The sequence below is a fragment of the Biomphalaria glabrata genome, chromosome 1 (genome assembly GCF_947242115.1).
Source record: "Biomphalaria glabrata chromosome 1, xgBioGlab47.1, whole genome shotgun sequence".
NCBI lineage: Eukaryota > Metazoa > Mollusca > Gastropoda > Planorbidae > Biomphalaria > Biomphalaria glabrata.
In genome coordinates this window covers 44,778,401-44,793,554 of record NC_074711.1, presented here as the reverse complement: position 1 = coordinate 44,793,554, position 15,154 = coordinate 44,778,401, and the positions used below count along the sequence as shown (strand labels likewise).

General features: G+C 36.9%; 1 protein-coding gene across 5 annotated transcripts in view; it reads right to left on the bottom strand.

The window, feature by feature from the left end:
- Positions 1 to 1,540: 1,540 nt before the first annotated feature.
- The window catches only part of LOC106050332 (uncharacterized), a 46,440-nt gene continuing 32,826 nt past the window's right edge, over positions 1,541 to 15,154 (bottom strand). For 2 of the 5 annotated variants that reach the window (XM_056038754.1, XM_056038763.1), the window contains 4 exons: positions 13,074 to 13,226; positions 9,614 to 9,799; positions 4,506 to 4,553; positions 1,541 to 1,982 (listed from right to left, as the gene is read on the bottom strand). In XM_056038754.1, coding sequence (XP_055894729.1) covers positions 1,875 to 1,982; positions 4,506 to 4,553; positions 9,614 to 9,799; positions 13,074 to 13,226 — 495 coding nt within the window. In that variant the 3' untranslated portion in view covers positions 1,541 to 1,874. The other 3 variants (XM_056038771.1, XM_056038787.1, XM_056038779.1) reach the window with 3 other exon arrangements.

The window sequence follows — 15,154 nt, the reverse complement described above, 5'->3', positions numbered from 1 at the left end:
TGTGTGTGTACATAATTAATCTTTATTACATTCTGACCCTTTCGGAACACGTTTATTGTTTATTGTAGACTCCCCGCCCTTGCTAGCAAGGGGGTCTGGGGGAGTTCGCAGCGCTCCCCCAGCGCGGGGCGAAGCCCCGCCGCCGAGCACTATTTCTGGTATTGAAAGCCAACAAAATGCATATTCTGAGGTATCTACAGTGCATTATCTTGCTATTAAAAAGTTTTATTTCAAAAACCTAATGTGCTATTTTTACTGACTTAGACCCTCTCGCGCCGTTCGGCGCATTTTCCGGCAAGCTGTTTCCGCAACTCTTATTTTGCGTAATTCATTTTGTCGGAAAACATGTCCCGCAAAACCTCATGCGACGCTCTGTCACAACCTTACTAAGGATTCGACTCCCAGTTCGGCATATGATTTCTTTGATTTAGACCCGATCTCTATGACTGACTCCTAAAATCTGTCTTAGCCATCTTTGTTGAGACACATTTAATGATTTTCAATTTCGGTAGAAGACTATTCACACTTAATTAATGGAGCCCAAGCCACTGGTAGAAATTTGTAACCTTTCTTGACTACGCTCTTGGAATTACATGCCTGTATTTCGCTTTAGATTTAATATGGAAAAGGAAAGTTTTTTCGTCAAATCATCTGTTGAGGGGTTTTAAACTAAAAAATCTCTGGGTTTTTTTTTTTGTTTTGTTTTTAATTCAAAACCCCATTTAGCTACGATCATAGAATTTGGTGACTGTAGTTTGCTTTAAAATAATATTGAAGAGAGAGGTTTTCAACTCTAAACGCTCTTTAGGGGAATTTTAAACTCAAAACCATCTGGAGGGGTTTTAAACTTTAAAGAAAAAGCCATCTGGAGGAGGGGGATTTAAACTCAAAACCCCTTTGGCTACGCTCATAGATTTTATAGTGTGTAATTTGCTTTTTTTTTATATTGAAGAGGTACTTTTTAGCTTCAAACCCTAACTGGAAAGGGGAGGGGGGTTAAACTCAAAACCCCTTTAGCTACGCTCATAGAATTTTGAGTGTGTAATTTGCTTTTTTTATATTGAAGATGGGGTTATCGTAAATTTTGGATGGGGTTTTAAAATCAAAATCTTCCTCAACTGTGCTGTTGGAATTTGGGGATTGTTGTTTGCATTTTTTGTTTTGTTTTGTTTTATAGAAGAGGGGGATTTAACTGCAAAAACCTCTGGTAGGGGGTTTAAAATTCAAAACCCCCTGTAGGGGGTTTTAAACTCAAAGCCCCCTGGTAGAGGGATTTGTATCTTAAAACCCCCTGATAGGGGTTTTTAAAATCTCAAAACCCCTGGTAGGGGGATTTCAAATCAAAACCCCCTGGTAGAGGGTTTTTAACTCAAAACTGCCTCGGCTGTGCTATGGTAAGTGATGATTTAGTATTAAAATCTCACCTAAAATAAACAAAATGAAAGCAAAAATTAGTCACTTAATTCCGCCCCCCCCCCCCACAGGGGGGGATTTCATTTCGGGGGGGGGGGGTTGAACCCCAAGAACCCCCCCTGGCTACGCCCATGTATCAAACATTATAAGAAACCTTTCTTTTCACTTTCAAGTTTAGGTCATCTGAGTAATATTGGTATTGATTGTACTTCAGACTTGTTCTTTGGCTCATTACATTCCAAGTTTCCATGGCACCATGTAAACAATGTTATTAGAAGAAGTCCATCAGTAAAAATCAATCTACAAATAAATACCGGTAATTGTGAACTCCCAATATTTATTACTTTTGTGGTCCAGTTCTGCAAAATGTCTGCTGCACTTGCCTACGTCTACTTATTGAGAACGTATTTAGTATATGAGACTTGTCATATAGGTCAGGGCAATGCATTGGCTCGCTGCTTTTATTGTGCTCCAAATGGTGGGTCTCCAGGCTTCCTGTCTATAGATACACTTGTCTGGGTTTGCTTCTCAGTAGGAAACATGGGACCTTGTTTCTTGAAGTGAGACAACTGAAAGAAAACATCTTCAGCTGTTAAGAACGAATATAGTTTAGTGCCTCAATGTGCACTTCTTTATTATCAGAACATAGTCTGGTGGCTCAATATGTGCACTTCTTTACCGTCAGGTAGAAACTAAAATTACATGTATCATCCTATTACTAGAGGTGTCTAAAAATATATACGTCATTAATAATAAGTGTAACACACAGTTACAGTTACACACATGTTAACCTGATGCGTGTTACTGTGCTATAAATTACGATTTCTAAAAGCTTTTTTCCCCCAAATAAACATTAACATATTATTTAAAAAAAAACATCTAAAAAATATTTTGTTCTTGTCATACAACTTATATATTAACATATATGTTACCGCTGAAGTGCGAAATCCATTGATCTACACATTACCTAGCTAATTAGCACATTAACTAATTTGCTCCGTTAATGTGCGAAATTCGCATTTTACCTAGCCAATGTGCACAGCAACGGCTTCTGTACTGTTCAAGTTGAGATAAGGGTTAGTGTAAGAGTTAGGTGCTTGAGGTTTATGGCTAGGGTTAGGATTAGTGTTAGAGTTAGGGGTTTTAGATCAATAGACTGCACTTCGAAAATGCTTCAGAAATGTTGGCTATCACTCGAAATTCACAAGTGCAAGAACCAAATGTGACTCAATCGTTACACTCGTCTTGACCACTTTTAGAATGAAGAAAAGAAAAGGATCTAACGCAGTTACAAGAGAGAGTATTCTTTTCACTGAACATCATGTGGATCAGTGAATATACACGTTCAAGGTGGAAACACTCAAAGAACTTTTAATCGTGATGTGTTACTCTGACAACAAAATTATGGAAATCCTTTTGAAGAAAATGTATGACACTAAAATATATCTTGCCAGAAACTTGACAAGGAGATTCACGGGATCGTCAAGTGTGGTTTCATAGCAACAGCTTCGGAAAATGATGAAAGTGCTGAGAAAGAAATACGAACTTTAACTACCGTATGAGATATACATGGATGAAAGCACCAATAGTCGGCAACATCTAAGCAAAGGCTGTTTGTTTTTACGTCACATGGTCACCTTACCACTCGTGAACCAAAGTTTGTGTGTCCAGACTGCAGCCAAATATTTGGTCACCTTACCACTCGTGAACCAAAGTCAGTGTGTCCAGCCTGCAGCCAAATATCTGGTCACCTTACCACTCGTGAACCAAAGTTTGTGTATTCAGCCTGCAGCCAAATATCTGGTCACCTTACCTCTTGTGAACCAAAGTTTGTGTGTCCAGCCTACAGCCAAATATCTGGTCACCTTACCACTCGTGAACCAAAGTTTGTGTGTCCAGCCTACAGCCAAATATCTGGTCCCCTTACCTCTCGTGAACCAAAGTTTGTGTGTCCAGCCTACAGCCAAATATCTGGTCACCTTACCACTCGTGAACCAAAGTTTGTGTGTCCAGTCTACAGCCAAATATCTGGTCACCTTACCACTCGTGAACCAAAGTTTGTGTGTCCAGCCTACAGCCAAATATCTGGTCACCTTACCACTCGTGAACCAAAGTTTGTGTATTCAGACTGCAGCCAAATATCTGGTCACCTTACCACTCGTGAACCAAAGTTTGTGTGTCCAGCCTACAGCCAAATATCTGGTCACCTTACCACTCGTGAACCAAAGTGTGTGTATCCAGCCTGCAGCCAAACATCTGGTCACCTTACCACTCGTGAACCAAAGTTTGTGTATCCAGCCTACAGCCAAATATCTGGTCACCTTACCTCTCGTGAACCAAAGTTTGTGTGTCCAGCCTGCAGCCAAACATCTGGTCACCTTACCACTCGTGACCCAAAGTGTGTGTGTCCAGCCTGCAGCCAAACATCTGGTCACCTTACCACTCGTGACCCAAAGTGTGTCTGTCCAGCCTGCAGCCAAACATCTGGTCACCTTACCACTCGTGACCCAAAGTGTGTGTGTCCAGCCTGCAGCCAAACATCTGGTCACCTTACCACTCGTGACCCAAAGTGTGTCTGTCCAGCCTGCAGCCAAATATCTGGTCACCTTACCACTCGTGACCCAAAGTGTGTGTATCCAGCCTACAGCCAAATATCTGGTCACCTTACCACTCGTGATCCAAAGTGTGTGTGTCCAGCCTGCAGCCAAATATCTGGTCACCTTACCACTCGTGAACCAAAGTGTGTGTGTCCAGCCTGCAGCCAAACATCTGGTCACCTTACCACTCGTGACCCAAAGTGTGTGTGTCCAGCCTGCAGCCAAACATCTGGTCACCTTAGCACTCGTGACCGAAAGTGTGTGTGTCCAGCCTGCAGCCAAAGGTTTCCGCGTATCTGACAAAGTATTATCCTAACATCATTAAAATGCATTTCAAAATTTAATGCTAAACCTTGTTGAATAGTAGGCTCCTTATTAGGATAAATTAAAAATGCATTCGTCATATGTGAATTAGATCTGTAAGAATCAGAAGGAAACTGAGTTACTTGGTGATAGATGTAGGCCTAGGTCTCAGTTACACTAACAACAACTTACCAAATGTTCGTGGTCTTTACGTTTCATTTCACGTCTTCGTTTTAATGCCTGAAGTCGTTGAGACATGAACAAACATTAATATAGACACAGGTCATCTTAGCATTAAATACATTGGCTACTTTAATATAGACACAGGTCATCTTAGCATTAGATACATTGGCTACTTTAATATAGACACAGGTCATCTTAGCATTAAATACATTGGCTACTTTAATAAGACAAGAGTAAAGTAGTATACATCTATAAACTTGTAGACGTTCCCTAAGCCTTTAATGCAGCATGTTTTGGACAAACATTTTGAAAAGTCATATTTTGACATTTCAAACAAAAGACTTAAATATAAGACAATGGTTAGTATATTAGTTTATATAACATTTGTTTAGGCTATTAGTTTATAGAATTTTTGTTTAGGTTATTAGTTTAGGCAACTTTTGTTTGTCAAGAAATGAAAACGTAGGTTATGTCATTTCTTTCTATCGAATTCAAGCTATTTCTGAGACAAGAAGTAAATAGTTTAAAAGCATACTTTAACATATTTAAAAGAATGATAGGCCTATTATTTGAATGTTACTTAGCCAATACATGTTTTTACAAGCTGGAAAATAATTATTAATTTCTCAATAGATTTTTTTAAAACGATGTTACATTTCTTCCTTGTCAAATGAAGGGATGACATTTAGAAATGACATTTACAACTGCTCCCAAACTAAAAAGTATCGCCTAATGTACTTAAGGTTACCAGAGACCTCAACGCCTAAAGAGGCATAAAGGAGGACGAAACGTTAAAATGTGAGAACAACAACAAAAAACTGTAGGCCCTAATCTTTAAAAACTAGACTTTGGATGAAACATGAGTAAATCATATAGAATCTAAAACTACTAGATCTCTATTTAATTATTATTTCTCAGAAGAAACAACTTGTTGAATATCGTTCACGTCAGCACTTCTTTATGAGAGGTAGACTACGTATGCATGATATGTGTACCACGTATGCATGATATGTGTACCACGTATGCATGATATGTGTGTTTAAACCAGAAGATATGAAGAATTAAATGCGACAGTGGGATAACAGACTAAACTAAAGAATAAAGCGAACATTTTCACGGACGAAGGAAGCAGCTTCATGAAGGAGAACATGTCTTGTCTTTTGCCGGAAATCTGGTAAACAAATGTTTATAAAATAAAAGACTAACAGCTAAAAATAGATGTAATGCATTCTCGACCTAATACAAGTCTTTTTTTTTCTTCTAATCCCTAAATATCTAGAATTACAATGAATTAGTGTTTATTAATTTCGAATGGGTTTACTCGGCGCATTTAGTGACGTGCTTGGGATCAAAATGTTTCAAGGTAAAACACAGTTCATTAAAATAGTTAGAGAGAAGGACATTTGGACACTAAACGTTGTCAGCACATTTTCAATGGTCACTTTAGTATGTTTTTAAAACAAATGAAACGCACCATGTGTTTGGGTACACACGTAATTTTGTGAAGAACAAGAAGTTATTTTTGTACATTGAATTTTTGATGAAAGTTTCTTGCTTGTAATTATGTGTTATGGCATAGGCCTCCCACAGTTGTTCGAGTTTTAAAGGACTGGAAAGAACCAATGTCACCCCCCCCCCCTATTTAAAAAAGGAGAAAAATCTGACCCAGGAAACTACAGACCAGTATCACTTACCAGCATCACATGTAAAATCCTAGAACACATAATATGTAGCAACATCATAAGCCACTTAGACAAACATAATGTCTTCACCCCATAACAACATGGCTTTAGGAAATATAGATCATGTGAAACACAACTAATAGGACTAATTGGTGATTTTTCAAAAGGCTTAGATAATAGTGAACAAATAGATGCTATCTTACTAGATTTTTCTAAGGCTTTTGACAAAGTTCACCACCATAGTTTGCTTAAAAAATTAAAATATTTCGGCATTAATGGTCCACTGCATCAGTGGATTAAAGATTTTCTGATAGGGAGAGAACAAACTGTAATAATAAATGGCTCTAAATCAACACCAATAACAGTAAACTCAGGTGTACCTCAAGGAACAGTCTTGGGTCCACTACTATTTTTAATTTACATAAATGATTCACCAAATTGCATTACTTCAGGAACAAAAATTAAATTATTTGCAGATGATTGCATAATATATAGAACAATAAAAACAACACAAGACACAGATATTTTACAAAGAGAATTAGATGAATTACAGAAATGGGAATCAAATTGGAGCATGTCTTTCCACCTAGAAAAATGTCAGTTGTTAAGAGTAACAAAAAATCTAAAACAAATTAATTCCACTTATCTTATTCATGGTAAACCAGTAACAAAGACTAGAAACGCAAAATACCTATAGGTGTTATAATAAATGAAAAACTGTCATGGAATCCACATATTGATGAAACTATAAAAAAATCAAACAAAACATTAGGATTTATTAAAAGAAATTTCTATAAATCAAATAAGAACATAAAACTAAAATGTTATTTAACCTTGGTTAATAAGGCCAATAATAGAATATGCATCCATCTTTTGGGACCCCTCAACTCAAGAAAACATTAATAAACTGGAACAGACACAAAATAGAGCAGTGAGATTCATAACAAACGAATATTCACATTTGACTAGAGTAACACCTTTAGTAAAATCACTAAATTTACAAAGCCTTCAGGACAGAAGACTCAAAAGTAAAGTAGCAATTATACATAAAACACTGAACCATAATCTTCAAATACAAAAACAAAATTTAATAAAATACTCTGAAAGACACAAAGATAAAGGCACACTCCTCGTCCCATATGCTAGGACAAATTTGTACAAATACTCCTTCTTCCCTAGTGCTTTTAGAGCATGGAATGGGTTGCGTGAGCTAGTCAGGAAAACCAGTGACTTTGCAGAATTTAAGTCATTGTTTAATATGCATGACTAAATGCATGACACGTAGGACGTAATCATCTTTTGAAATAACGTCTGTATTATATAAGATAAGATATTGACCGAAAAAAAAAAGAAAGGGAAACAATGATAGAAGAAAAACAGATGAAATGTTTGTCACACACACACCAAAAAAAAAAAAGAATTATTTCATGTATGGTCTCTCCAAAAAGAATTATTTCATGTATGGTCTCTCCAAAAAGAATTATTTCATGTATGGTCTCTCCAAAAAGAATTATTTCATGTATGGTCTCTCCAAAAAGAATTATTTCATGTATGGTCTCTCCAAAAAGAATTATTTCATGTATGGTCTCTCCAAAAAGAATTATTTCATGTATGGTCTCTCCAAAAAGAATTATTTCATGTATGGTCTCTCCAAAAAGAATTGTTTCATGTATGGTCTCTCCAAAAAGAATTATTTCATGTATGGTCTCTCCAAAAAGAATTATTTCATGTATGGTCTCTCCAAAAAGATTTATGTCATGTATGGTCTCTCCAAAAAGAACATGATGATCGTTCACATACTTTATATAGCAAACCAAATATTGTGGGCTCAGGCAAGAAATAAAACTTTGCAAACCAAATATTGTGGGCTCAGGCAAGAAATAAAACTTTGCAAACCAAATATTGTGGGCTCAGGCAAGAAATGAAACTTTGCAAACCAAATATTGTGGGCTCAGGCAAGAAATAAAACTTTGCAAACCAAATATTGTGGGCTCAGGCAAGAAATAAAACTTTGCAAACCAAATATTGTGGGCTCAGGCAAGAAATAAAACTTTGCAAACCAAATATTGTGGGCTCAGGCAAGAAATAAAACTTTGCAAACCAAATATTGTGGGCTCAGGCAAGAAATGAAACTTTGCAAACCAAATATTGTGGGCTCAGGCAAGAAATAAAACTTTGCAAACCAAATATTGTGGGCTCAGGCAAGAAATGAAACTTTGCAAACCAAATATTGTGGGCTCAGGCAAGAAATAAAACTTTGCAAACCAAATATTGTGGGCTCAGGCAAGAAATAAAACTTTGCAAACCAAATATTGTGGGCTCAGGCAAGAAATGAAACTTTGCAAACCAAATATTGTGGGCTCAGGCAAGAAATAAAACTTTGCAAACCAAATATTGTGGGCTCAGGCAAGAAATGAAACTTTGCAAACCAAATATTGTGGGCTCAGGCAAGAAATAAAACTTTGCAAACCAAATATTGTGGGCTCAGGCAAGAAATAAAACTTTGCAAACCAAATATTGTGGGCTCAGGCAAGAAATAAAACTTTGCAAACCAAATATTGTGGGCTCAGGCAAGAAATAAAACTTTGCAAACCAAATATTGTGGGCTCAGGCAAGAAATAAAACTTTTCATAGTTAACAATATTGTCTAATACAGTCAAGTTCGGTGAATCGGACCCACTAATGGGCATCATTTTGTTCCTTATAACTGGCTGGTCCGATTACATACAATTTACTACTGCATAGTCTTTCCATATTTAAGAATTCGGTCCAAAAAAGTAGATTGTGTAACTGAATTAGACGGTATATATTAAAGTATGTATAAACTTTAGTGAAAAACAAAGGTTTATTATAAAAAAAAAATTAAAAATTATTGTGACAACTTCAAGTGCTAAAATGTCCAATGCCAAAACGGCGGCACTGGTCAACCAACAGGCTGATATATTCAAAGCTCTATATCAGGGGTTCTCAACCTGTGGGTCGCGACCCCCTTGGGGTATATTCACGATTTGACAGGGGTCGCCTAAAATTCCTTTATGTGTAATGTTATGATAAGGAGAAATATCTATTTGAAGAATATAATTCCATACAGTTTTGTGATTAATGCATATCAGAGACTTTTATGAGATTTCCATTTCATAACATAAGAACAAATTACTTTTTGTTTAAGAACGAAAATAGTTTTGCGGTTTGTGGGGGGGGGGGGAGGGGGGTCGCTGCAGGGTGGGGTATTGTAAAAAGGGTTCGCCGAGCTAAAAAGGTTGAGAACCGCTGCTCTAAATGTATAGTTACATTTTTTAAATCCCTTTCTAACATTAGTATTATAAATATTGAAAAAAAAATTATTATTGAGATCATTTGCTAGAAAACATCGTCTTGCACTGGGAGGATACAAATTCACTATCTGTAAATGCATTAAACAATTGACCAACTTACCGTAAGCTGAATGTATATCAAGAAAATGAGGTGAAATAAAATGAGAAGGGATATTAGCAATGATTGGGCGATTTCATCATACAGCAGGATTTTGCTTTTGTCTCTGAATGTTGACAGATGAATCATCATAGCACTGACCGCTGCCGCCAAGAACAAGTAGATCAAAGTAAATACAACATAGATGTCCTGAAATAACAAAGTGTGATCATATATGAATAATGTTATAGAAATGAGTTGAATGCTTGGGCATTAGCTGTGGTTGGAACGATGCCACCCACACAGCAGTTCCCATCTTTCCCTGTAGCGGATGTCTCCAACGTAACGGCGAGTGGCGATAACGTTTGGTATCAGCGACATCGCAGGGCTCTGCCATTTCAAAGAAACGCTTTCTATATAGAGTGCGGCCTTTTGGGGAAATACCGAAAATAAAATACAAAGATTTGGTAGAAAGCTTGCGATTTTTCGTGGATATTATCGGTCCTCAGGTTGCGAATCTGTCAAAAACCTTTCTTATTGAGCGTCTTGGGGGTAAAAGGATCATGTGTACGAAATTTCATGCGGATCTGTTCGACGGTTTAAAATATCTCGTGATCAATAAGTCAGTCGGTGGTATTTTACAAATATACTAGTCGACCTTAGGCCACTATAACTATGCAACCGCAGAGGGCCCCGCACTTTTATAGGACCCGCGCTAATTTTAGGTGTATAAATTATTAAATTAAACCATTGTATAACTTATAACAGATTTCCCGAGGCCTCCTGTCGATTTAACAGGAGGTCCTGGAAATCTCCTGAAATTGCAAAATATACAAAAAAGTCCTGGAAATATCCGGAAATTATTAAAATCTTTCGAAAACTCATACAAATCTCCTGAAATATACTGAGGAAAAGTCTTTTTTTTTCTTGCTCTTAAATTACCTAGGATAACTCCCTCCGCCCGAGTTGCAAAAATAAAAGAGTGATCTTTTCATTGTGTCCAAACTCTCAAGTGTGCTCTGTCGCCTCGATAGTTTGGCCTACTACAGAGTAGATTACTCCCCCCCCTTTTTTTACGTGAGGTAGAAATACAAAAAAAGAGTGATATTGCAACGGTCCTGCCCTGCTATTTTGTGACTACGTGATCTCTCCCCCCCCCCCCTCTCTTATTTTCTCGTGGACTTCCGCAGAGTGATCTTTCCTTTACTCCTTACTACTCGACAAAACTCTTGAGGGAAGAAGAGAATTGTATATATAGATAAGAGATACACACCTACTAGGAAAGTCAAGTATAGTATAAACACAATTATTAGGTTTTTTAGCGGCCCCCCAAAGGAGGAATGTCTGTCCGTCCGTCCCGTTTAGATCTCGTGAACTAGAAAAGATAGTGAAAATCCAACATCATAATATTTTAGTCCATTCAAAGTTCTGATGCAACGGCTACTTTTTTCTTTTCTTAAAGCGAAAAATCTAATTTTTTAAATCACTTATGCAACCAGTTTTTTTTCATAAAAATACACCACTGTTACAACTATTCACTATTAATAGTAACAAACACTGGAGGCTCTTTATTAGGTAGGGCAACCATGTACCATATTTCTAACACATTTATGCAAACGGTTGTAGATTTTTTGTTAAATAATATTTTTTACAATTGGTATTATTATGGCTTTTAATAGCGCTACTTTCATGCTTATAGCATGCTCAGATCGCTTTGGTCCAATCTCAGTTGTGGGCCAGTGGGAGAGAGGGGGTATCTAGGAGACGCTTTTTCCGTGCTACCTTTAGGCGCTCGGTAAACACGACTCTGCCCGAGTGGGGTGTCGAACATCGAGCCCCTTTCATAGGTAGCCAAGCCAAGTTAAAGCGCACTTAGCCTCTCGACCACGCTTCCCACTAGTTATGTTACGTTCTGTTATACTAAGTATAAAATGTTTACTATTGTTTTAAAGAGAAAAAAATCTATTTAGTATGCATATAAGTTGGACATAATTTAAAACAACAATTAATAAGTAGTTTTTCATATTACCGCGTGAACTGTAGTGCTACACAAATACTATAGAACATTTAACCAAAGGAAATTTGTTTTTTTATGGAAATGTTTTTTTCTTGAGGAATAAGAGATTGGCCCTTTACAAAACAATTAAATCAATTAGATACTCATTATAAGTCATCAGTTATGCCAGGTTCACATATAACTTCACATTTACTTTCACCTATCCTTTGGTCTGCTGGACCGTTGGTGCACCACACAGGATCTGTTAACCTTTTTTCTCCATTCTTTTTGATAGAATTTCATTCTGTTAATATTGAAATGTGCCTTTTTACCTGCCTGGGTGGACCACTTCGGGGGCCGATTTTCAGTTTGTGTTTCCACACAAACTCTCTTTGTAACCTTGTTAAGTACCAGTTATGGATGGCAAGTTTTATAGACACTCGACACATAAGTAAGTTTTATAGACATTCACCAGTTATGGATGGCAAGTTTTATAGACGCCAGACACATAAGTAAGTTTATAGACACCAGGTAAGAAATATAAAAAATTACCAGGTAAGACATTTATGATTTTTTTAATAGACAACAGGTTAGATATGGTAAGTTTTATAGACAACTAGTAAGACATGGTAAGTTTTATAGACAACAGGTAAGACATGGTAAGTTTTATAGACAACAGGTAAGACATGGTAATTTTTATAGACAACAGGTTAGACATGGTAATTTTTATAGAAAACAGGTTAGACATGGTAATTTTTATAGACAAAAGGTTAGATATGGTAAGTTTTATAGACAACAGGTAAGACATGGTAAGTTTTATAGACAACAGGTTAGACATGGTAAGTTTTATAGACAACAGGTTAGATATGGTAAGTTTTATAGACAACAGGTTAGACATGGTAATTTTTATAGACAACAGGTTAGACATGGTAAGTTTTATAGACAACAGGTTAGATATGGTAAGTTTTATAGACAACTAGTAAGACATGGTAAGTTTTATAGACAACAGGTAAGACATGGTAAGTTTTATAGACAACAGGTTAGACATGGTAAGTTTTATAGACAACAGGTTAGATATGGTAAGTTTTATAGACAAAAGGTAAGACATGGTAAGTTTTATAAACAACAGGTAAGACATGGTAATTTTTATAGACAAAAGGTAAGACATGGTAAGTTTTATAGACAACAGGTAAGACATGGTAATTTTTATAGACAACAGGTAAGACATGGTAAGTTTTATAGACAACAGGTAAGACATGGTAATTTTTATAGACAAAAGGTAAGACATGGTAAGTTTTATAGACAAAAGGTAAGACATGGTAAGTTTTATAGACAACAGGTTAGACATGGTAAGTTTTATAGACAACAGGTAAGACATGGTGACTTTTATAGTCAACAGGTAAGACATGGTAAGTTTTATAGACAAAAGGTAAGACATGGTAATTTTATAGACGTTTACCAGCCGAGTCATGTAATGGAGACACTTACCAGGTAAGTCAGGTAAGATATTGTTGGCAGTGTTGTTTTAACTACCAGTTTAAATGCAACAGCAGTCAAAAATAATGTCAGCAGGAGTGCCAGTCTGTCAGTGCTGGATGGTTCAATAGCCAGAACACACATACTCAGGCCTATAATAAGAAGCTAACAAAGAACACACATACTCAGGCCTATAATAAGAAGCTATTCAACAAAGAACACACATACTCAGGCCTATAATAAGAAGCTAACAAAGAACAACATACTCAGGCCTATAATAAGAAGCTATTCAACAAAGAACAACATACTCAGGCCTATAATAAGAAGCTAACAAAGAACAACATACTCAGGCCTATAATACGAAGCTATTCAACAAAGAACAACATACTCAGGCCTATAATAAGAAGCTATTCAACAAAGAACACACATACTCAGACCTATAATAAGAAGCTATTCAACAAAGAACACACATACTCAGGCCTATAATAAGAAGCTATTCAACAAAGAACAACATACTCAGGCCTATAATAAGAAGCTATTCAACAAAGAACACACATACTCAGGCCTATAATAAGAAGCTATTCAACAAAGAACAACATACAATGTAAGCACACACACACAATTTCATTTTATGTTTAAAAAAAAAAGAAATATGGAGGTATTGCCTTATTATTCAAACTTCAGATCCATGTTCTAAGTTCTGTGCAAGAAAACTTCAGGTTTTGTATAGGCTGTGATCATGTCACTCACACACACACAATTTCATTGCAAGAAAACTTCAGGTTTTGTCTAGGCTGTGATCATGTCACTCACACACACACAATTTCATTGCAAGAAAACTTCAGGTTTTGTCTAGGCTGTGATCATGTCACTCACACACACACAATTTCATTGCAAGAAAACTTCAGGTTTTGTATAGGCTGTGATCATGTCACTCACATGCACACACTTGAGGATCAGGCTTAGGAGTAATTTTAGTTCGTCTATAATCTTTAAATCAAAGTTCCATGACATTTTCTAAGGGCAGAAGAAAAGAACGGAATGTGACACAGCTCTGGATCGAATGGAAGAGTTTCACCAAAAGGAGGCACATCTCCGTGAAGAGTTTCACCAAAAGGAGGCACATCTCCGTGAAGAGTTTCACCAAAAGGAGGCACATCTCCGTGAAGAGTTTCACCAAAAGGAGGCACATCTCCGTGAAGAGTTTCACCAAAAGGAGGCACATCTCCGTGAAGAGTTTCACCAAAAGGAGGCACATCTCCGTGAAGAGTTTCACCAAAAGGAGGCACATCTCCGTGAAGAGTTTCACCAAAAGGAGGCACATCTCCGTGAAGAGTTTCACCAAAAGGAGGCACATCTCCGTGAAGAGCTTGTTGGTGTCTCCGGTCACACGACAGAATACAGAGGTAGGGATCTAGTTTTAAAACCATGTCAAAATGTTCGTGATTTTTTTAGAACTTAAATTTAAAACCTTAAGTATAAAACATGTAGGCTTAATCTAAAAAAAAGTCTTTTGTTGTATCTATTTTTTTCCCAAAGGTCGATAATTTCTCATTGTATTTATTTCCTGTAATGCTTTAGTATTGCAAGGAGTTGCTCTAGTGAGTTCTGCACAGTCCAGCTAATAATTTCTAAAGAAGATAAGATTTGTAAGATAAGATGCTGCGCAAAATGTTCATGCCCGTCTCTAGACTCTTTTTTTTTTTTACCTTTACCTATCCCTTAGTCTGTTGGACCGTTGGGGCACCAGGCAAGACTTGTCGACCGTCTTTCTCCACTCCTCCCTTTATTTTTGCCCTGTTTAGAACCTCTCTCAATGGCAGGTCCGTCCATTCTTTAATGTTGTCCTCCCATCGCTTTTTCTGTCTGCCTCTTCTTCTTTTCCTGGCACTGTTCCCTGAAAGAAGGTCTTTGCGAGCCCCGTAGATGTGGCCATAGGTTTTAAGCTTTGTTTTTTTTTATAATGTATTGATAACTGTATGCACGCTCTATATCTTTATAATCTTATCTTATCTTATATAATACAGATGTTACTTCAAAAAAGAAGATGATTATGTCCTACGCGTCATGCATTTAGTCATGCATATTAACCA